At 49.0% G+C, this 25038-nt stretch overlaps 1 protein-coding gene across 2 annotated transcripts in view; it reads left to right on the top strand.

The window, feature by feature from the left end:
- Window positions 1-25038, top strand: part of LOC137327832 (proline-rich protein 5-like) — a 136333-nt gene that overhangs the window by 58016 nt on the left and 53279 nt on the right. For both annotated transcript variants that reach the window (XM_067993668.1, XM_067993669.1), the window contains exons 5-6: window positions 10961-11018; window positions 14374-14465. In XM_067993668.1, coding sequence (XP_067849769.1) covers window positions 10961-11018; window positions 14374-14465 — 150 coding nt within the window. The remainder of the gene's footprint in view (window positions 1-10960; window positions 11019-14373; window positions 14466-25038) is intronic.

Below are 25038 nucleotides of genomic sequence, written 5' to 3'. Positions count from 1 at the left end.
ATGGCCTGCTCCTGGTCCTAGTTTCTATGTTTCCATGTTTCTATATCTCATTGCACACCGTATTCCCAAGAAACGAAATCAAATACCTCAAGTGTTTCCAAATATTCGAGACTCCTTTCTAAATCATCTTGAAGCAAGATACGATCTTCCTGGGCTGGGAGAATAAGCACTGGACGCAAGGCAGCCCTGAAAGCCTGAGAAGGATGACTTGATCTGATTCACTCCCTCATTGAGTCACCAAGAGATCTGTCTCTGCTGCTCTGGCACAATAATAAAAAAAGAAAGTCTTGCATTTATATCGCACCTTTCACGACCTCAGGAAGTCCTAAAGTGCTTTACGGCCAATGAACTACTTTTGAAGTGTAGTCACTGTTGTAATGTAGGAAATGCGGTAACCAATTAGCACACAGCAAGGTCCCACAAAGAGCAATGTGATGATGACCAGATGTTGGTTGAGGGATAAATATTGGCCAAGACACCAGGGAGAATTCCGCTGTTCTTCAAAATAGCATCATGGGATCTTTTACATCCACCTGGGAGGGCTGACGGGACCCCAGTTTAACATCTCATCTGAGAGACACACCTCTGACAGTGTAGCACTCCCTCAGTACTGCACTGAAGTTTCAGTCTAGATTAAGTGTAAAAGGCTCTGGAGTGGGACTTGAACCCACAATCTGCTGAGTCAGAGGTAAGAGTGTTACCCACTGAGCCACAGCTGACTCTGACAATGACTCTGGCTTGGTTAAGTGGGTGAGACCTGATAGTGGAAGTGTACCAGGTCCTGTGGTGAATGAGCAGCTTTGTCTCATTGCAAGTGCGCTCTGTCCTGCTGCAGTGGTGTTGACTGCAGTAGGTGATGCTTGACATCAGGGGACCCAGTTAGGAAGGAAGTGGACAAATTGATTTGAGGAAGAGCGAGTCTTAACTTCACTAAAAAAAGGATAAAGACCCTGCTCTGGAAATTAATTGTCACCTTGGAAATCTGCAACACTGTACAGTTCGATTCACAGTACAGATGGCATTGTACACAAGACAAATAATGATTGTTATTGACCCCGCTCTTTATTACATGGAGGATGTTTGTATCTTACCATCGCCGATTGGTGAAAGCAGTATTGGTTTTAATATTTATTTATTTTCTTGCTAAGTTACTCTTCCAGTCTTTTGCCCCTTTCCGCCTCAAGGTATTGGCTTGTTGCCAGGGTACGGTCTGATGGGTGCTGGGCACCCTCTGGTACCTCACCCAAGGAGGCCCAAGGCTCTTCTGAAATTGGGCATTGGGCCTCAGGCCTCACTAGTGCTTCGCCGGTGATTTGTGGACAGTAACCAGGTGTCTGGAGGCAGATCGCCGTTTTGATGATGGAAGTTGGGCTGGCTGCCTTGCCTCAGGTATCTCCTGGGATGGGGTGGGGGTGGGGGTGGAGAATGGGAGGCGGGGGTGCGGGAGGATGATGCTGGGGAGAATGCAGGCTGGCAGCGGCCTTCATGAGTGCTGTGGGGCCGGGAGAAGCAATCCTGACCCTCCCCAGCTCCACATAAAGGTAATTTTTAAAAAAATGACTTACCTTTTTTGATGATAGCCTCCCATGGTCCCTTTAAGGACTGCTGGTTAAGCCACATAAGAAGCCAAAAATCTAAGCAGAGCACACTGAACGCCCACCAGTTTCATGGAAAGGTCCTTAAGCAGGTGTTAGACCTCTCATTAACATATTTCATGGGGCCTAACACCTGTTTGAATATCATCGGAGGCTAATATTGCGCTGGACTTAGCCCCGTGATGTTGGTCCTTTTTACCCCTGTTTTCTGCCCATTCCTCCCCCCACGTACCAGAGGTGAGTAGACGGTGTTTTTTTTGAGTCTTAATCATAAACATTTCAGTGCTCGGAATTATATAGCAATTACAACACGGAATCAGGCCGTTCGGCCCAACCAGTCAATGTTGGTGTTTATCCTCCACATGAGCAGCTGTCCTAATCCCATGTGCCTGCTCTGTTCCTGTATCCCTTAATCCCCTTTTCCTTCAGCCACCTATCTAACCTATTCCTAAATGTTGACATGGTCTTTGTTTCACTCACTATCTCCAGTAGTACATTCCACAGCCTGACAACCCTCTGTGTAAAAAAGCTTCTCCTGCTTTCTGCCTTAAATCTTATATATTTAATCTTATATCTATGACCCCCGCCCTTGTTCTAGACCCTTCAATCATTGGAGACAGTCTGTTTCTATCCAATCTGTCCCGTCCCTTCATAATTTTAAACACTTCTATCAAATTGTCCCTTAACCTTCTCCGTTCTAATGAAAACAGCCCCAGTTTCTCGAGTGCAATGAACTTGTGAAGTCTCGAAAGCATTCGGAAGAAAGCTCTGGGCCCAACCTTTCAACAGGAGAGAAAAACAGTGAAATACCATCACTGCGAGTCACAAATCTGCCGGGCACAATATGTTCCGACTTGGCAAGCTGCACAAGCCAATTAAAGAGAGTCGTTTAGCGTTTACTTTTTCCCCTGGTTAAGAAAAGCGACTGCTGTGTTTTGATAATGGATTGCATGCCTGTTATCAGGATGTAATGAGACCAAAGTGCACTGATGATAAGATGATAGGACTGAACCTCAGAAATAACAGATCCAAGGCCAGGCTTAACCCACTCCTGTGGGCTAAATGCCATGTCTTTCTGACCCTAGATCAGTGGTGCGAGGAGGAGCAGAGTGTATCACTTTACTACGGAGCTCGTATAAATCCATTGCGTTGAGACATTGTCCCTTACTTTGATTTTATAGGCTAGATGCTACTGTTGGCAAAAATATCAGATGAGCAGTTAACACGTTTGCACGACATTGTTCTCTCTGCCATGTTAATGGAGGTGAGGATGGAGGGCGGGGGTGGGGGGTGCCTTTCTGAGTAGTGGAGCGGAGCTGCTGATCAACCGCCCCCCTCCCAGCGGCTGAGAGGCCGGAGCCCGTTTCTAGGCCTGGGCCTTGTTAAAGTAGAATCGGCGATCTGCCTGCCCCCAACGGGAGTCAGCGGACTCGGGCCGGTATCTGATATTATTGTAGTATCAGGTCCGACCGACCAGCAGCAAGGTAAGCCCGGGGGCGGGGGGGGGGGGAGTGGGAGTATGGTCGCGATCGTGGAAGGTGGGGGAGCCCGAGGCGGCAGGGCTCCAGATTATTTTTGTGGGGCCTGGAGGAGCACTCCCACTCCTACAAAAATAATGTGAAACTTATCGTTCCAGGGCCTCTTCAGCTCCATCGCCAGTAAAACTGGTCAGAGACTCCGATTAGCACATTAAAAGAGGCCGACCATCCGAAACAGGCAGGTGCTTCGGCCGCCCGGCAATAGGCTCATGTCAAAATAGTGCTGGCCACAGCCCCAGCATTAACATGGTGGGAAGTCTACCAACGCCATTTTGAGGCCAGTACCATCCCGTTAACACTGATTTACACAAGTTAAAATTCGCCCCACCAAGTGATACGACAATGCTGCCAGTCATAACTGTGTCAGGCACAAAATGTTCAATCCCATTGACCTGTTTAACTTGGCATCTTGGTCTTTTCCTCTCCCCAAAGACGCATCCCGTGTTTCACACTGAATCACCAGGGACCAGACACGTCCCGTGTTTCATACTGAATTACCAGGGACCGGACACGTCCCGTGTTTCACACTGAATCACCAGGGACCAGACACGTCCCGTGTTTCACACTGAATCACCAGGGACCAGACACGTTCTGTGTTTCACACTGAATCACCAGGGACCAGACACGTCCCGTGTTTCACACTGAATCACCAGGGACCAGACACGTCCCGTGTTTCATACTGAATTACCAGGGACCAGACACGTCCCGTGTTTCACACTGAATCACCAGGGACCAGACACGTCCCGTGTTTCACACTGAATCACCAGGGACCAGACACGTCCTGTGTTTCACACTGAATCACCAGGGACCAGACACGTCCCGTGTTTCATACTAAATTACCAGGGACCGGACACGTCCCGTGTTTCACACTGAATCACCAGGGACCAGACACGTCCCGTGTTTCACACTGAATCACCAGGGACCAGACACGTCCCACGTTTCACACTGAATTACCAGGGACCAGACACGTCCCGTGTTTCGCACTGAATCACCAGGGACCAGACACGTCCCGCATTTCACACTGAATCACCAGGGACCAGACACGTCCCGTGTTTCACACTGAATCACCAGGGACCAGACACGTCCCGTGTTTCACACTGAATCACCAGGGACCAGACACATCGCGTGTTTCACACTGAATCACCAGGGACCAGACACGTCCCGTGTTTCACACTGAATCACCAGGGACCAGACACGTCCCGTGTTTCACACTGAATCACCAGGGACCAGACACATCGCGTGTTTCACACTGAATCACCAGGGACCAGACACGTCCCGTATTTCACACTGAATCACCAGGGACCAGGCACGTCCCGTGTTTCACACTGAATTACCAGTGACCAGACACGTCCCGTATTTCACACTGAATCACCAGGGACCAGACACGTCCCGTGTTTCACACTGAATCACCAGGGACCAGACACGTCCCGTGTTTCACACTGAATCACCAGGGACCAGACACGTCCCGTGTTTCACACTGAATCACCAGGGACCAGACACGTCCCGTGTTTCACACTGAATCACCAGGGACCAGACATGTCCCGTGTTTCGCACTGAATCACCAGGGACCAGACACGTCCCGTGTTTCACACTGAATCACCAGGGACCAGACACGTCCCGTGTTTTGCACTGAATCACCAGGGACCAGACACGTCCCGTGTTTCAAACTGAATCACCAGGGACCAGACAAGTCCCGTGTTTCACAATGAATCACCAGAGACCAGACACGTCCCGTGTTTCACACTGAATTACCAGGGACCAGACACGTCCCGCGTTTCACACTGAATCACCAGGGACCAGACACGTCCCGTGTTTCACACTGAATCACCAGGGACCAGACACGTCCCGTGTTTCACACTGAATCACCAGGGACCAGACACGTCCCGTGTTTCACACTGAATCACCAGGGACCAGACACGTCCCGTGTTTCACACTGAATCACCAGGGACCAGACACGTCCCACGTTTCACACTGAATTACCAGGGACCAGACACGTCCCGTGTTTCGCACTGAATCACCAGGGACCAGACACGTCCCGCATTTCACACTGAATCACCAGGGACCAGACACGTCCCGTGTTTCACACTGAATCACCAGGGACCAGACACGTCCCGTGTTTCACACTGAATCACCAGGGACCAGACACATCGCGTGTTTCACACTGAATCACCAGGGACCAGACACGTCCCGTGTTTCACACTGAATCACCAGGGACCAGACACGTCCCGTGTTTCACACTGAATCACCAGGGACCAGACACATCGCGTGTTTCACACTGAATCACCAGGGACCAGACACGTCCCGTATTTCACACTGAATCACCAGGGACCAGGCACGTCCCGTGTTTCACACTGAATTACCAGTGACCAGACACGTCCCGTATTTCACACTGAATCACCAGGGACCAGACACGTCCCGTGTTTCACACTGAATCACCAGGGACCAGACACGTCCCGTGTTTCACACTGAATCACCAGGGACCAGACACGTCCCGTGTTTCACACTGAATCACCAGGGACCAGACACGTCCCGTGTTTCACACTGAATCACCAGGGACCAGACATGTCCCGTGTTTCAAACTGAATCACCAGGGACCAGACACGTCCCGTGTTTCACACTGAATCACCAGGGACCAGACACGTCCCGTGTTTCACACTGAATCACCAGGGACCAGACACGTCCCGTGTTTCACACTGAATCACCAGGGACCAGACACGTCCCGTGTTTTGCACTGAATCACCAGGGACCAGACACGTCCCGTGTTTCAAACTGAATCACCAGGGACCAGACAAGTCCCGTGTTTCACAATGAATCACCAGAGACCAGACACGTCCCGTGTTTCACACTGAATTACCAGGGACCAGACACGTCCCGCGTTTCACACTGAATCACCAGGGACCAGACACGTCCCGTGTTTCACACTGAATCACCAGGGACCAGACACGTCCCGTGTTTCACACTGAATCACCAGGGAGCAGACACGTCCCGTGTTTCACACTGAATCACCAGGGACCAGACACGTCCCGTGTTTCACACTGAATCACCATGGATCAGACACGTCCCGCATTTCGCACTGAATCACCAGGGACCAGACACGTCCCGCGTTTCAGACTGAATCACCAGACACCAGACACGTCCTGTGTTTCACACTGAATCACCAGGGACCAGACACGTCCCGTGTTTCACACTGAATCACCAGGGACCAGAGACGTCCCGTGTTTCACACTGAATCACCAGGCACCAGACACGTCCTGCGTTTCACACTGAATCACCAGGGACCAGAGACGTCCCGTGTTTCACACTGAATCACCAGGGACCAGACACGTCCCGTGTTTCACATTGAATCACAAGAGACCAGACACGTCCCGTGTTTCACATTGAATAACCAGGGACCAGACACGTCCTGTGTTTCAGACTGAATCACCAGGGACCAGACACGTCCCGTGTTTCACACTGAATCACCAGGGACCAGACACGTCCCGTGTTTCACACTGAATCACCAGGGACCAGACACGTCCCGAGTTTCACACTGAATCACCAGGGACCAGACACGTCCCGTGTTTCACACTGAATCACCAGGGACCAGACACGTCCCGTGTTTCACACTGAATCACCAGGGACAAGACACGTCCCGCGTTTCACATTGAATAACCAGGGACCAGACACGTCCCGTGTTTCACACTGAATCACCAGGGATCAGACACGTCCCGTGTTTCACACTGAATCATCAGGGACCAGACACGTCCTGCGTTTCACACTGAATCACCAGAGACCAGACACGTCCCGTGTTTCACATTGAATAACCAGGGACCAGACACGTCCCGCATTTCGCACTGAATCACCAGGGACCAGACACGTCCAGTGTTTCACATTGAATCACCAGGGATCAGACACGTCCCGTGTTTCACATTGAATAACCAGGGACCAGACACGTCCCACGTTTCACACTGAATCACCAGGGACCAGACACGTCCCGTGTTTCACATTGAATCACCAGGGACCAGACACGTCCCGTGTTTCACACTGAATCACCAGGGACCAGACACGTCCTGCGTTTCGCACTGAATCACCAGGGACCAGACACGTCCCGCGTTTCACACTGAATAACCAGGGACCAGACACGTCCCGCGTTTCACACTGAATCACCAGGGACCAGACACGTCCCGCGTTTCACACTGAATCACCAGGGACCAGACACGTCCTGCGTTTCACACTGAATCACAAGAGACCAGACACGTCCCGTGTTTCACATTGAATAACCAGGGACCAGACACGTCCCGCGTTTCACACTGAATCACCAGGGACCAGACACGTCCCGCGTTTCACACTGAATCACCAGGGACCAGACACATCCCGTGTTTCACACTGAATCACCAGGGACCAGACACGTCCCACGTTTCACACTGAATCACCAGGGACCAGACACGTCCCACGTTTCACACTGAATCACCAGGGACCAGACACGTCCCGTGTTTCACACTGAATCACCAGGGACCAGACACGTCCCGTGTTTCACACTGAATCACCAGGGACCAGACACGTCCCGTGTTTCACACTGAATCACCAGAGACCAGACACGTCCCGTGTTTCACACTGAAACACCAGGGACCAGACACGTCCCGTGTTTCACACTGAATCACCAGGGACCAGACACGTCCCGCGTTTCACACTGAATCACCAGGGACCAGACACGTCCCATGTTTCACACTGAATCACCATGGATCAGACACGTCCCGCGTTTCACACTGAATCACCAGGGACCAGAGACGTCCCGTGTTTCACACTGAATCACCAGGGACCAGACACGTCCCATGTTTCACACTGAATCACCAGGGACCAGACACATCCCGTGTTTCACACTGAATCACCAGGGACCAGACACATCCCGTGTTTCACACTGAATCACCAGGGACCGGACACGTTCCGTGTTTCACATTGAATCACCAGGGACCAGACACGTCCCGTGTTTCACATTGAATCACCAGGGACCAGACACGTCCCGTGTTTCACACTGAATCACCAGGGACCAGACACGTCCCGTGTTTCACACTGAATCACCAGGGACCAGACACGTCCCGTGTTTCACATTGAATCACCAGGGACCAGACACGTCCCGTGTTTCACACTGAATCACCAGGGACCAGACACGTCCCGTGTTTCACACTGAATCACCAGGGACCAGACACATCCCGTGTTTCACACTGAATCACCAGGGACCAGACACGTCCCGCGTTTCACACTGAATCACCAGGGACCAGACACATCCCGTGTTTCACACTGAATCACCAGGGACCGGACACGTTCCGTGTTTCACATTGAATCACCAGGGACCAGACACGTCCCGTGTTTCACATTGAATCACCAGGGACCAGACACGTCCCGTGTTTCACACTGAATCCCCGGGCTTTTACGCGCAGGCCTCCGTTTAAAATGGCAGTCGGGTCCCGATGACATCATCAGAGCCTGACCTGCGTAGTTAACGACAGGCTCTGCTGGTTTACAGCAGGTGTCCCTCTCACCTGCTCACAGGAGCAGGTTAAGATTGGGACCTGTGGGAAGTCAGCAGGATCGGCGCAGATATGTCCCACGGGCCATTTTAACTGCCAGAATCCGCTAGACAGACAGGGTTAAAATTGGCCTTCAAGTACCTTGCACCAAGGGGAAAAAATATAAAGCAATGGAAGGAAAAGATATCTTTAAAAAATCACAGTGGGAGCTTTTGGTTGGACGCAAAACATAGACACTCGATGATGATGTGACCTTTTAACTGAGCCATACAAACAGTTTGGTTTACTTGGTTCTTTGTCCTGTTACTCGATCAAGCACAGTACAGTCATTGTTTCTTCTGTTCAGTTTGTGGACTCTTTCTGAACAAACTAGACATTTCAGGCTCCTCATAATGTGCCCTGATTGTAGTCTTTACGCTTGGCAGCACAAACTCCCGACAGTGAGATAAATAACCCCACGCAAATGGTTTGAGTCCTGCAGCTTCCAGCACTGGATGTGACCAGCCTGACTATTGGGAAATGACAGTGGTCAGAATGCAGCCTGAGAGAATGATTATTAGATTAGTAATCTTAAATTCTTTCTATTCTTAAATTTGGCTAGTTTATCTCGTATCTCCTTTCTTTCCATCTTAACTGTTGTAATTTCCCTCTTGACTCCTTTTACCTGTTGTCATTTCTCTCTGTTAGCCCCAGGTGAAAACTGGGGCAAAGTATCTCTCCAGAATCCCTGCCACTTCTGTATCATCTCCTGTGAGTTTATCCTGCTCATTTCTTAATGGCCCTATCCCTATCTTAATTCTCCTTTTGTTACTTATACGCCTATAGAATACTTTACTATTTGTTTTTTTTAATATTGTTTGATATTTTCATTTAATATTTCCTCTTTTCCTTCCTAATTGTCTTTTTAGCCCCTTTCCTAAACTCATCATATTCTCTTTTATCATCCTCTTATTTGCGAATGGCCTTTTCTTTAGATTCTATTGTATCCTCACCTCTTTATTTATCCGCGGCACCTCATTCTTGACTAGTTTGTTCTTATTTTTTATTTATTTTTTTGATCTCTCCTTTAAATATTTCCCACTGTTGTCTATCTCTTTGTCTGTCAGTAGTTTTCTCCGATTTATCTTCCTGAGCTCCATCCGCATTCTCTCATAGCTGGCCTTTTTCCAATCTATACTTTGGTCTTTGTACTATCTATATCTCACTCAATCTTATCTTAAACTTTATTATATTGTGATCACTACTCCTTAGATATTCTCCCACACTTACTTCCTCCCTTTTTACATATTGGATCAGAAAGGAGTCTTGTACACACTGTAAACACTCTATCACCATCTCCCCTTTCACTCCCTCTCCCGGCCAGTTTACTTCAGGGTATGATTATGATTCCATGTTGTTTTGCTCATTTCATATATTTGCCTACATATTTCTCCCTCCACTTCCTTATATGGTGGTCTGTAGTACACCCCTGATCTTGTGACCAATCTCTAACTGACGGGAAGCCGTTTAAACACAGAGGTCAGGCGGTAACAGCATCCACCAGACTTTCCTCGCAAAAAAAAGCCGGCACAGTAAGTGGCGAATAAATTCACCCCCTCTGTTATACACCAACTTATTGGGGTCTCTGACTCACCCACCCTCCAAGATCTCTGCGCTCCTCCAATTCTGGCCTCTTGCACGATTTTCTTCGCTCCACCATTGGCGGCCGTGCCTTCAGCTGCCTCGACTCTAAGCTCTGGAATTCCCTCCCTAAACTTCTCCACCTCTCTAACTCTTTCACCTCCTTTAAGATGCTCCTTAAAACCTATCCCTTTAACCAAGCTTCTAACCTGTCCTAATATCTCCTTATGTAGCTCGGTGTCAAATTTTGTTGATAACACTTCTGTCAAGGGCCTTGGGACGTTTTACTACGTTAAAGGCGCTATATAAATGCAAGTTGTTGTTGTTATAGAAAGAAAGAAAGACTTAAATTTATATAGGGCCTTTCACAACCTCAAGATGTCCCAAAGTGCTTTACAACCAATGAAGTACTTTTGAAGTGTAGTCACTGTTGTAATGTAGGAAATATGGCCGCCAATCTGCGCACAGCAAGGTCCCACAAACGGCAATGAGATAAATGACCAGATAATCTGTTTTATTGCTGTTGGTTGAGGGATAAATATTGGCCAGGACACCGGGGCGAACTCCCCTGCTCTTCTTCAAATAGTGCCGTGGGATGCACAATTTTGCAGATATGAAGCCATAAAATGTTTTATCTGGTAGAAGACATTCCCTTTAATTTTCAGATGTTCTCTACTATCTTTATTTTTTTCTTTGGCAGAATCACCTTCTTTCAAAAGGTTTGATCTTGATGGAAGAAAAGGTGCGAATCTGTGAAGGTTGGTATGATGTCACTTGAGGTTTTAGTTCTGAGGATTAAGTACCTTTCCATAGTTCCAGGGCTGGATGAATTGGATTTGGTCTTGATACAGTCTGCTCCTTTTAATTCAAAGTTGCTTAATTCAAAACAACGGAGAATCCAATTTTTTTAAAGTCCCACTTTGCTGTACTCTCTACGTTGCTTAATTCAAATTATTGGCTAATTCAATTTTTTTAGTGCAAAAAATAAATTTGAATAATCAGGAGTGGCCTGTATCCAGTTCAGTTCAGTCTAAATGAAGCAACACAAGGTTACAATCATTCATATTACTCTATCTGATAAACAACACTCAGTGGGAACTCAGCAGTTAAGTGCACATGTCCCAGCGTAAAATGAAATTTCTAAATGTTTAAAGTATCTGTGAACGGCGTATACTGTTCAATGTACAATAACTAGCTGCTGTTGCATCTAACAATGTGTTCTGTCTGCTGGCACTTTAAGCATTTGGAAAGCTAATATTAAACAGGTGCATGTTTAAAGTACTGGTCAGCGGAGTGCATGTGGAATGCAACACAAGCTGGTTACCACACTCAACAACACAGGCCCTACTCTCAGGTAGGGCACCAATTCTTCAACTAGCTTCACCAGTCAGTCAGGCAGGCAGCTTGGGGAGAGACAGAGCAGAGGGATTCGGGCAGATGACTCAGGGAGAGACAGAGCAGAGGGATTCGGGCAGATGGATCAGGGAGAGACAGAGCAGAGGGATTCGGGCAGATGGATCAGAGAGAGACAGAGCAGTGGGATTCGGGCAGATGGCTCAGGGAGAGACAGAGCAGAGGGATTCGGGCAGATGGATCAGGGAGAGACAGAGCAGAGGGATTCGGGCAGATGACTCAGGGAGAGACAGAGCAGAGGGATTCGGGCAGATGACTCAGGGAGAGACAGAGCAGTGGGATTCGGGCAGATGACTCAGGGAGAGACAGAGCAGTGGGATTCGGGCAGATGGATCAGGGAGAGACAGAGCAGAGGGATTCGGGCAGATGACTCAGGGAGAGACAGAGCAGAGGGATTTGGGCAGATGACTCAGGGAGAGACAGAGCAGAGGGATTCGGGCAGATGGATCAGGGAGAGACAGAGCAGAGGGATTCGGGCAGATGGATCAGGGAGAGACAGAGCAGATGGATTCGGGCACATGGATCAGGGAGAGACAGAGCAGTGGGATTCGGGCAGATGGCTCAGGGAGAGACAGAGCAGTGGGATTCGGGCAGATGGATCAGGGAGAGACAGAGCAGAGGGATTCGGGCAGATGACTCAGGGAGAGACAGAGCAGTGGGATTCGGGCAGATGGATCAGGGAGAGACAGAGCAGTGGGATTCGGGCAGATGGATCAGGGAGAGACAGAGCAGAGGGATTCGGGCAGATGACTCAGGGAGAGACAGAGCAGAGGGATTTGGGCAGATGACTCAGGGAGAGACAGAGCAGATGGATTCGGGCAGATGGATCAGGGAGAGACAGAGCAGTGGGATTCGGGCAGATGGCTCAGGGAGAGACAGAGCAGTGGGATTCGGGCAGATGGATCAGGGAGAGACAGAGCAGAGGGATTCGGGCAGATGGATCAGGGAGAGACAGAGCAGAGGGATTCGGGCAGATGACTCAGGGAGACACAGAGCAGAGGGATTTGGGCAGATGACTCAGGGAGAGACAAAGCAGAGGGATTCGGGCAGATGGATCAGGGAGAGACAGAGCAGAGGGATTCGGGCAGATGTATCAGGGAGAGACAGAGCAGATGGATTCGGGCAGATGGATCAGGGAGAGACAGAGCAGTGGGATTCGGGCAGATGGATCAGGGAGAGACAGAGCAGAGGGATTCGGGCAGATGACTCAGGGAGAGACAGAGCAGAGGGATTCGGGCAGATGGATCAGGGAGAGACAGAGCAGTGGGATTCGGGCAGATGACTCAGGGAGAGACAGAGCAGAGGGATTCGGGCAGATGGATCAGGGAGAGATAGAGCAGTGGGATTCGGGCAGATGGATCAGGGAGAGACAGAGCAGAGGGATTCGGGCAGATGGCTCAGGGAGAGACAGAGTAGTGGAATTCAGGCAGGCAGCTTGCCAGAGTCAGAGCACTGGGACCCAGACTGCAAACAACTCTGAGCTTCAGTTATAAGATGCCAGGCTTTGCTTTGCGTGCACAGAGAGGGCGAGCTGTCAAATGCTTTCCAGAGGGGCAACATTAGACTGTGATTAGAGATGCAGTACAGCTTATGTACTCAATACAACCCAACCCCATTCTAATCATTGTGATCATTATAATCGCTGGGTAGCAGATTTGGAAAGGACTGACTGATCATTACAATCAAATGATAACTGTGAGCAGCAATCACTAGGAGAATTCCACTGTTGTTTTTGGCTACTCTATACTTCAGCCTCTGGTCGCTAACTACACCTGTCAAACAATTACTGAATATATTGTCAGTCATGATTAGCGCACATACTTTTAACAGGACTGCAAGCGCAGTTAGTTTGTACAACGGTCCTTTTAACTGTGAGCTCAGTTCTAATCCACCCTATAATGATGAATTGACAGTCTCCACATTGTGTCAGCTGAAAGTTTAGGTCAGTCTCAACTCTCTTCGTAGTGATTACAAACCCATGGTATAAAATTACTCAGAATTGTCGGCCTCAGAGAGGTCGCAGGGATAGTAATGGAGGCAATTGAATAGGCCTCTGCTGAACTGATAGGTTCTTCTGTGGTGGGGTTAAGAAAGACTAGCATTTAAAGAAAGACTTGCATTTATAAAGCGTCTTTCACAACCTCAGGATGTCCCAAAGCGCTTTACAGCCAATTGAGTATTTTTGAAGTGTAGTCACTGTTGTAATATAGGAAACGCGGCAGCCAATTTGTGCACAGCAAGATCCCACAAACAGCAATGAGATAATGACCAGGTAATCTGTTTTAGTGATTTTGGTTGAGGGATAAATATTGACCAGGACACCGGGGAGAACTCCCCTGCTCTTCTTCAAAATAGTGCCATGGGATCTTTTACATCCATCTGAGAGGGCAGACGGGGCCTCGGTTTAACGTCTCATCCAAAGGACGGCACCTGCCTCAGTACTGCACTGAAGTGTCAGCCTATCGGGGTAAAGTAGAGAGAGATTCATCCTGCCTGTAGCTGGTGTTGTACCTATTCAGGAAATAGGAGGGAAAAAGGTGCAAAATGTTGGATTCCTCAACACTGACATCCTTGATTTAGAAAGAAGTATTTAATGGAATCAGTTGGATGAAGTTTGCTTGTCATTGAGCAGTTCCCATTAGGCGACTTCTACTGTTCCCAATTTACATTTTCTGCCCATGTCTCTTCATTTATTCTCAGGTGAAAAACTCTTGGAAGCTTTAACAAGAAACTGGGATAATTTCTTTACCGAAATCCTACCCATGCTACAGGCCATATTTTACCCCGTGCAGGTAAGGAGTGAGCACGCATTAGGCAAAGGCTAATGATCGGTGAGGTCTGATCCACATTTACTGCAGGTACAGCAGCCGCAGGCAGCCGGGCCCCTGAGGGCCACACGTTAAAGAATTAAATTGAGCTCCCCCTCTGATGGCTCAGTTGGCATGTGCAGAATCGAACTGTGCACACTAGGAAGGCCCTAGGTTTGATCTCTGGACTGTGCTGAGTCAGCTAATCTCTGCTGGGGTGACAGCAGCAGCGCTGCAGTTGGTCTGACCTAGGGAGGGGACATTCAGCATTCCTGATCACGGGCCAGTGACACCTGCTGGAAAGTGTACATGTGTATGTGTGCATATGTGTGTATGTATATGTGTGTATGTGTATATATGTGTGTGTGCACGTGCGCATGTGAGAATGTTGGTTTTGGCTGTGATGCCCCCATGGTTGAACAGAATCAATAAATCATAGAAAGTAACGGCACAGAAAGAGGCCATTTGGCCCATCGTGTCCGCGCCAGCCATAAAAGAGCTATCCAGCTTAATCCCACTTTCCAGCACTTGGTCCGTGGCCCTGTAGGTTACAGCGCTTCAAGTGCACATCCAAGTACTTTTTAAATGAGTTGAGGGTTTCTGTCTCTACCACCCTTTCAGGCAGTGAGTTCCAGACCCCCACCACCCTCTGGGTGAAAAAAATTCTCCTCAGCTCCCCTCTAATCCTTTTACCAATTACCCCTGGTCACTGACCCGTCTGCTAAGGAAAATACGTCCTCCCTATCCACTCCATCTAGTCCTGTCATAATTTTATATACCTCAATTAAATCTCCCCTCAGCTTTCTTTATTCTAAAGAAAACAACCCCTGTCTATCCAATCTTTTCTCATAGCTAAAATTCTCCAGCCCTGACCACATCCTCGTAAATCTCCTCTGTACCCTCTCTAGTGCGGTCACATCTTTCCTGTAATGTGGTGACCAGAACTGTACACAGTACTCAAGCTATGGCCTAACCAATGTTTTATACAGTTCCAGCATAACCCCCCTGCTCTTATATTCTATGCCTCGGTTAATAAAGGAAAGTATCCCGTATGCCTTTTTAAATACCTTATCTACCTGTCCTGCACCCTTCAGGGATCTGTGGACATGCACTCCAAGGTCCCTTTGTTCCTCTACACCTCTCAGTATCCTCCCGTTTATTGTGTACGACCTTGCCTTGTTTCCCCTCCCCAAATACATTACCTCACACTTCTCTGGATTGAATTCCATTTGCCACTTTTCTGCCCACCTGACCAGTCCATTGATATCTTCCTGCAGTCTACAGCTTTCCTCCTCACTATCAACCACATGGCCAATTTTTGTATCATCTGCAAACTTCTTGATCAAGCCCCCCCACATTCAAGTCCAAATCATTAATAACTATTACAAAAAGCAAGGGATCCAGTATTGAGCCTTGCGGAACCCCACTGGAAACAGCCTTCCAGTCACAAAAACAGCCGTCAACCATTACCCTTTGCTTCCTGCCACTGAGCCAATTTTAGATCCAACTAGCTACTTTCCCTTGGATCCCATGGGCTTTTACATTTTTGACCAGTCTGCCATGTGGGACCTTGTCAAAAGCCTTGCTAAATCCATGTAGACTACATCAAATGCACTACCCTCATCGACCCTCCTTGAATAGTGACTGACACTCACTGGCTCGGCTCATGCATGAAGAATGGCAATTTGGTTGAAGTAGCAAAGATAGCCCATGGAGTACCCCGCCAGGTGAGATGGGTGAAAATCGAAAGAGTCTTCGTGCTCGGGGAAGGAGAGCAGCAGAGCAGCTGTGTCACTTTAGTTGATGATGTTATGCAAATGTGGCACAAAGATGTTCCATCATCCTTTCTTTCAGCATGTCTTCCTAATACTGTCCCCACAACACATTCCTGTCCCAGGCATCTGGGAGGCCCATTCCAGACTCCCAGTCATTGTAGAAAAACGGGCTTTGTATCCTCTACTTATAGAACCTTGCTCCACTACTACCACTCTCCTATTCTCATGGATAGTGTCTCTCTTTTCCCCATGGATAACCTTCTTGCTCTGTGGAGCCATGATATTGCCCCTCAATACCTCTCCCCCCACCACCCTACCTCCATGTGCCTCCATCCTTGCCCCATCTTAGATGTTAAAAACCGTATACCTATTGGACAAGTCCAAACCCAAATCCTGTACTGGATCCTCCAGTCTCCTCTCCCCCCCCCCCCCCCCTCCCCCCAGGGGCACTCACACACTTTCCACAGGATAATGCACACTCAGAGGAGATGACTCTCAGAGGAGATAGTTGATTCTGGGTCATGTGACACCTTTAAGAGGGAACAGGACCCGTGTCAGTTGAGAAGGGGAATGAAGTTTATGGAGATATTAACAACAGTGCTCGGTTATTTATTCCAGAGGAGGTTGGAGAAGGGACTCGGGGTGAATTCCCACGGGGATTCTCCCAACTGTCCACCTTAACTTTGGAGGAAAAGCTATGAAAATCCTGGAAAAATGGGCACAATCGCTGGGTACTCCGTTTGTCCGGGCGTTTTCATGGCTCTTCCACTGCAGACAACTGGGAAACCCCTTCCTGTGGGAATTCACCACCTTAGTGTCCCTGAAATGGGAGGGGGAGATCAACAGATGGTGCGGGGAGCAGGCCCACGATCGAATAATCACACATGGGCTCCAGATAGGACCATCTTGATGGGTCATACGGCTTTTTCTCATTTTAAGCTTTCATCTGGTCCAATGTGATGTGGACTGGAATCAGTAGGAAATAAAACAGTATAACTTGATTTAAACCAATTTTAGAGGCAGGAGCATATTTAACTAAACTGAACAGACTTGGTAGCTTCCTTATAAAAAAATTATTGCCTCATCAACTCGAAAAAAAATTCTCAGTGGAGCCTTACACTACTGGTGCGGACCAAACAAGCCATCTGATCTTATTCTGGAATACTTTATCACAGAAAATGCTTAACGTGTTCCTTGCCATCGTGTGAAGTGGCTTTCACCTTTCACCTTTCACCTCTCTCCTTAAGGTTTGTCTAAGATTTTGAAAACACTGTTAATGACAATTAAATTAAGAAGATAGAGGCAGCTGCATCTTATATTTTAACGCGTTTAATTAACTATTTTAAGTTTCTATCTCTATGGCTTCTTGTCGCTCTAAATATGACAGGAATGTAAACAGATTTCAGGGGTCCTCCTGATCCTCGGTTGGTTTATCTGGTGAGCTGCCAAGCCCCTCCCGGGGCAGGAACGCTACAGGTTCAACCCCTTGGTCTGTGCTGAGTCAGCTGATCTCAGCTGGGGTTGGTGGTAGGAGGAGGTGGTGGGGGGTACAATTGGCCACAGGACCCATGGACTAGGGAGGGAAAATGGTCCAGGCTTTCCGCTCCTGGTCACAACTCGGTGGCACCTGCTGCAGGTACCCATTAAGGAGTGCCGGATGAGGCTCAGTTACAGTGCCTCTCACCGTTGTATAAGCCTGCCGAGGTTGGCGGCCCATAATAAGGACATCAGCCGTCCCTTCCCCAGAAATAAATTACTGGCCACGATATTAACCGCCCTCTCCTCCAACAACAGGCGGGAGGAGGTCGGGGTGGGGGGGGCGGTTAAACCCTAAAAAAACAGGGTGCACGTCCCCAACCCGCTGCATACACACACCCGTTGCAGTTGTTACGGTGATGGGTCGTGACCCGTGCGAGTGTGCCATCTTGGAGAGGCGGGGCACTTCATTAACATATTTAAATCAGGCTCCAACGCTGCAATTGGGAGCCTGATTTAAATTTAATAGTTGCCGCGTAGGTTTTCCTGGAGTCGGGAAACCCGGCAGTGAAGGGGAGGCAGGAGCTGCCGACTCAAGAAGGTAAGTGGCTTTTAACCGCACTCCTGCTCCTCCTGGCCCACCAGGTGTCCCCGGGTCCCCGGCTGCGGCCTCCTACCGCTGGTTTTCCCGCCTGACAGCCGGCTAGCCTGTCAATTTGGCCGGCTGCCGGGCGGGAAACAGAGAAAGAAAACCTGCCCTCCCCTGCACCCTCCCCGTAAATATTGGGGCCACCGTGTTTGGGAAGTGGTGGAGGGGGGATGGTGCAGGGGGAAAGAAAATTAGTGGAGAAAACATAAACAAAATAAATGAGCCTTATCTGCGCTGGCAGGCAGGCTGACAGAGAATCGTCTCCTCCTTCAGTTCCTTCCTAGTTCGCCAACCATCACACATTGACTCTTACAGCGACGGTGAGTCACAGAGACAAATCATTAAAATACACTGTTTCAGAAGCATTTACTGAGGTCATTCTTTCGACTGAGTCGAATTTATAAAAAAAAAACCCCGGTCCCCATACCGGCATAAGTTACATAAATGATAACAGGTTTTATTGCGCAGGCCTGCAGTCCCACAGGATTAGTGTAAAGACGGTTATACAGAAAAGGAAATGTCAGTGAGCCAGTTTAAAGGGGAATCAGCATCACGTTCTGAGGCCAGCACTGAGTTCTGCCGTCAGTCCTTCTTGCATTTGTGGATGTGCGCAAATCCCATCCTTGTTGACGAGAGCCTGTGGAGAAGCACCTGGTCACTGCTCATCACCTCCTCCTGCGGGAGGGATCAGTGGGTGAGAAATCATACCTCATCTCCCAGCACTTGGGGGCACATCATGTTGCTAATCTGATGTCTGCATTGCCGTGCTGTTGTTATAAAGGTTTAAAGGTGTTTTAGGTGGTGCTGTCAGCGCACATCTGTATCTATATTAAAAATCTTAGGCCTTCGTGCACTTCCTGTCTGCGCCACTTGACTTCCTGTTGTCATGTTTTTGCCACTTATTTTGAGTCAACTCTCCGTTATAAATCCCTTTGTCCCCATTTATAATGGGAAACACCAGCGGAAACTCATCAATCTCACTGCGCAATCTGCCACTGGGCAATTATTGTCTCAAAATGCTTTCCACCATTTTTTTCCCTCCATGTTCAAAATAAGCATTTCGCCAAAAGGAACCTTTTTATTGAATAACACTTCACAATAACACAATTAAATGTATTAATTGAATTGTCTTTTGTGTCGTTTAATGCCTTCATTAAAGTTTTAACTTGAAGGCCTCAGCCTGTCCCAAAATCCCGGGCTCGGAGCTGGTATTTTGGCTCAGAGTTGTGACACTGTGAGACGAATTTAGATTATGCAGTCTGAGCATGTGCAGAGTACCTCATTTCCCAGCATGCATCGGTACCATTCAGCCAGCCAACTGAGGAGTATGGGGCTATAAATTAGGTCACGTAGCGCCCGTTTTGTAGGCGCTACGCGGCCTCCTAAGGACCCAAAATGGCGTCCGGAATGCACGCGCACGATGTGCGCCGGATGCCATCTTGGTAAAGGCGTTTGCGCACGAGCAGATAACGAACGCCAGCATGTGTAAAGTAGGGAGAATATACGGTAGATCAGTGTGCAATGCTGATTTAAAGGGGCAGATGTGGTTTTGGAACTCAACACTCCAGCCAACACATTGTCTTAACCTCGCACATCTGAACAGGTCGTCAACGGCCTGGAGGACCACCCCACCAGCGCTATTTAAAGGGATCATGCAGGTGTTGCAGGTTAGTTGCTGGATTATTGCTTCTGGCTGCTGGTACAATTGTACCTGTTCGTTGAAGCTTCCTTTATTTGGAAAAGTTGCAATATTATATAGAGAGTGGGCTGGCAAGTCCTGCATTACTGTTGGTGGCATTTAAAACAGTGTGCTGAACAGGGTGCTACCAACCATGGGTGCCCTGCTAGGACTCCCGCTGGGCATTGAACACGACTGGGAGCATGCAGAGAGGCCATGCAGAGCAGGTCAAGCTGCTAGAAGAGGGAGGAGGAGGAGGTGGCACAGGGCACTGAACAGGAGGCCATATCCAATGAGGGGCTTCAGAGACCAATTCTCTTACCTCAACATGAGTGAAGATCAGTGCGTCTGACGGCTGAGGTTCAGCCACTACTGCTCGCACTCAGTGCAGGGCGAGGACAGCATTGCCTGTGGTTGTGAAGGTGACCGTGACACTGAACTTTTACAGCTCTGGATCCTTTTAGGCCTCTGCTGTAACATCTCACAGTTTGCAGTGTACTGCTGCATAAGGGAGGTCACTGAGATGCTGAACGAGCTACACAACAGGTTCATCACGTTCCCTCTTGACAGAGAGCAGCAGAATGAGCAAGCACAAGGGTTTGCTTGCATTGCAGGCTTCCCCATGGTGCAGGGTGCCATTGACTGCACGCATATTGCCATGTGTGCTCCACATCTCAACTCAGCCATCTTCATGAACAGAAAGGGATTCCACTCCCTCAACGTGCAACTGGCGTGTGACCACATGCAGCGCATCATGCAGGTCAATGCCCGTTACCCTGGCAGCAGTCACGATGCCTTCAATATGCGACAGTCCAACGTCCCAACTATCTTTGCACCGGCTAGGCAAGTCAAAGGCTGGCCACTGGGTGACAAGGGCTATCCTCTCATGAGATGGCTCATGACTCCGGTCAGGAATGCAGAGCAGGCCTACAATGAGAGCCGTGCGGTCACATGGAACGGCACCATAGGCCTCCGAAAGCAAAGCTTCCGCTGCCTGGACCGTTCTGGAGGAGCCTTCAGTGCTTAGCTGAGCGGGTATCAAGATTCGTGGTTGTATGCTGGGTGCTGCACAACCTCGCCATTATGAGAGGACAGCCCTTGCCACCGCCTATCCGGCAAGACCCTGAGCCATAGACCGAGGAAGAGGAGAAGAAGGAGGAGACAGAGGAGGAACTGGAGGAAAAGGCAAGGAGGCAACAAGGTGCACAGGTCCTGTCTGCCAGGGCTCTGCGTGCTCACCTTACTCATGAGCGATACCAATAACCTCAACGACACCTCCTAAGTCACCAACAGTCCTACACTCCCCACCTGTCCTCTCCCACATGACCATCCAATCGTCCTCCTTATGATTACACATTGCTTCCTCCCTCAGCTCATCGCAGAAATAAAAACCACCATCAACTGCAAGTTCAAATACAAATTTATAAACTTACACATAAAATCATGTAAAGGTAAATCAGTGTCAGAGCGGTGGGAGGCATTCAAGGGGAAGATTCAAAGGGGCGCAGAGTAAACATGTTCCCAAAAGAGAAAGGGTGGCAGTGCCAAATCTAGAGCCCCCTGGATGACAAGGAGCATACAGGGTAAAATCAGGCAAAAAAGGGAAGCTTACATCAGACACCGAGAGCTCAATACTATGGAAAGCCCAGAGGAGTATAGAAAGTGCAGGGGTAAAATTAAAAAGGAAATTAGGAAAGCAAAGAGAGGGCATGAAAAGATATTGGCAAGAGGATAACTAAGGAAAGAGCAGGGCCGATTAGAGACCAAAAAGGTAAACTATGTGTGGAGGCGGAAGATGTGGGTATGGTTCTTAATGAATACTTTGCATCTCTCTTCACAAAGGAGAGGGGGACAATGCAGAGATTGTAGTTAAGGAGGAGGAGTGCAAAATATTGAATGGGATAAACTTAGTGAGAGAGGAAGTATCACAGGGATTAGCATTTTTGAAAGTAGATAAATCACCAGGGCCGGATGAAATGTATCCCAGGCTGTTAAAAGAAGCAAGGGAGAAAATAGCACAGGCTCTGACCATCATTTTCCAATTCTCACTGGATTCAGGCGTGGTGCCGGAGGATTGGAGGACTGCTAACGTTGTACCGTTATTTAAAAAGGGAGAGAGGGATAGACTGAGTAATTACAGGCCAGTCAGTCTAACCTCGGTGGTGGGCAAATTATTGGAATCAATTCTGAGGGACAGGATAAACCGTCACTTACAAAGGCACGGAGTAATCAAGGACAGTCAGCATGGATTTGTTAAGGGAAGGTTGTGTCTGACTAACTTGATTGAATTTTTTGAGGAGGTAACAAGGAGGGTCGATGAAGGTAGTGCATTTGATGTAGTCTACATGGAGTTTAGCAAGGCTTTTGACAAAGTCCCACATGGCAGACTGGTCAAAAAAGTAAAAGCCCATGGGATCCAAGGGAGAGTGGTAAGTTAGATCCAAAATTGGCTCAGTGGCAGGAAGCAAAGGATAATGGTCGATGGGTGTTTTTGTGACTGGAAGGCTGTTTCCAGTGGGGTTCCGCAAGGCTCAGTACTGGGTCCCTTGCTTTTTGTGGTATATATTAATGATTTGGACTTAAATGTAGGGGGCGTGATTAAGAAGTTTGCAGATGATACAAAAATTGACCGTGTGGTTGTAGACTGCAGGAAGATATCAATGGACTGGTCAGGTGGGCAGAAAAGTGGCAAATGGAATTCAATCCGGAGAAGTGTGAGATAATGCATTTGGGGAGGGCAAACAAGGCAAGGGAGTACACAATAAATGGGAGGATACTGAAGGTGTAGAGGAAGTGAGAGACCTTGGAGTGCATGTCCACAGATCCCTGAAGGTAGATAAGGTGGTTAAAAAGGCATACGGAATACTTTCCTTTATTAGCCGAGGCACAGGATATAAGAGCAGGAAGGTTATGCTCGAACTGTATAAAACACTGGTTAGGCCACAGCTTGAGTACTGTGTACAGTTCTGGTCACCACATTACAGGAAAGATGTGATTGCACTAGAGAGGGTGCAGAGGAGATTTATGAGGATGTTGCCAGGACTGGAGAATTTTAGCTATGAGGGAAGATTGGATAGGCTGGGGTTTTCTTTGGAACAAAGGAGGCTGAGGGGAGATTTAATTGAGATGTATAAAATTATGAGGGGCCTAGATAGAGTGGATAGGAAGGACCTATTTCCCTTAGCAGAGAGATCAATAACCAGGGGGTATAGATTTAAAGTGATTGGTAGAAGGATTAGAGGGGAGTTGAGGAACAAATTTTTCACCCTGAGGATGGTGGGAGTCTGGAAAGGGTGGTAGAGGCAGAAATTCTCAAGACATTTAGAAAGTACTTGAATATGCACTTGAAGTGTTTTTTCTTATTCGTTCATGGGATGTGGGCGTCGCTGGCGAGGCCAGCATTTATTGCCCATCCCTAATTGCCCTTGAGAAGGTGGTGGTGAGCCGCCTTCTTGAACCGCTGCAGTCCGTGTGGTGAAGGTTCTCCCACAGTGCTGTTAGGAAGGGAGTTCTAGGATTTTGACCCAGCGACGATGAAGGAACGGCGATTATATTTCCAAGTGGGGATGGTGTGTGACTTGGAGGGGAACGTGCAGGTGGTGTTGTTCCCATGTGCCTGCTGCCCTTGTCCTTCTAGGTGGTAGAGGTCGTGGGTTTGGGAGGTGCTGTCGAAGAAGCCTTGGCGAGTTGCTGAAGTGCATCCTGTGGATGGTATACACTGCAGCCACAGTGCGCCGGTGGTGAAGGGAGTGAATGTTTAGGGTGGTGGATGGGGTGCCAATCAAGCGGGCTGCTTTGTCCTGGATGGTGTCGAGCTTCTTGACTGTTGTTGGAGCTGCACTCATCCAAGCAAGTGGAGAGTATTCCATCACACTCCTGACTTGTGCCTTGTAGATGGTGGAAAGGCTTTGGGGAGTCAGGAGGTGAGTCACTCGCCACAGAACACCCAGCCTCTGACCTGCTCTTGCAGCCACAGTATTTATATGGCTGGTCCAGTTAAGTTTCTGGTCAATAGTGACCCCCAGGATGTTGATGGTGGGGGATTCGGCGATGGTAATGCCGTTGAATGTCAAGGGGAGATGGTTAGTCTCTGTGGTATCTGTTCCCCCTGCCCCGGCTCCTGCTGACTTGTGCCCGGTGTCTCACCACGTGCAGGTCTATCCTAGCCTCTACACTACACATAGTGTCAGTATCTGAGCTGGTGGATGCGAGTGTCAGATCGAGTGACGGTGTGGCTTCATCATTACTGTCTTCCTCCTCCTCCACCTCGGACAGCCCCAGCACGTGTTCTTGGGTATCTGCAATGACAAAGGCAGACGGGTTGAGTTGTGGACGGGGAGAGGAGCAAGTAAGACATGTGTGCTCACACCATCTGCAGCACGTGAGTCAGAAAAAATTATGGGATGAGGGAGAAGCGGGAAACGAGAAGGAGGTTCAGGTATACGGAGACCCTCGTCGACGATCCCTCCAGCACCCCATTGGCCACGGCCGCAGCGACGGCCCGCCCAATGATCCCCAGCACTGTCTCCTCCATGGGGGTGAGCTCGTGTTGGCGTGCCAGTCCTCCGTCTGTTCTTTCCTGCTGTCGGCTGGTATGCGCCACCTTCTCCTGCAAGACAGAGGGCAGTGTGTCAGTGAGTGTCCTGCAAGGTGTCTGGGTGATGTGCCTGTCATGGTTGAATAGCTGCCAGTGTGTGTGACCTGGGGGTTGTGGGTGTGTGGATTTCAAGTGTGGTACTATGTGAGATGCAGCATCCGAAGTGCAGCGTTGCGTGCGGATGGGAAGTGTTTGTTGGTGGGTGGGTGACGGGGGGCGGGTGTCGTGCGTGGAGCAGTGGTGCGGTTGCTAGGATGTGCCGCTTGACACTTGAATTCGCGCACTTCGACCGCTCGTGTCAAATCATTGAACTTTTTCCGGCACTGAATCCACGTGCGTGGACAGTGACATTGACAGTGCACTTCCCCTTTAAGAGGTGCAGG

This window comes from Heptranchias perlo, chromosome 12 (genome assembly GCF_035084215.1).
Source record: "Heptranchias perlo isolate sHepPer1 chromosome 12, sHepPer1.hap1, whole genome shotgun sequence".
NCBI classification, from domain to species: Eukaryota; Metazoa; Chordata; class Chondrichthyes; order Hexanchiformes; family Hexanchidae; genus Heptranchias; species Heptranchias perlo.
This window is presented reverse-complemented; position numbering and strand designations above follow the sequence as displayed.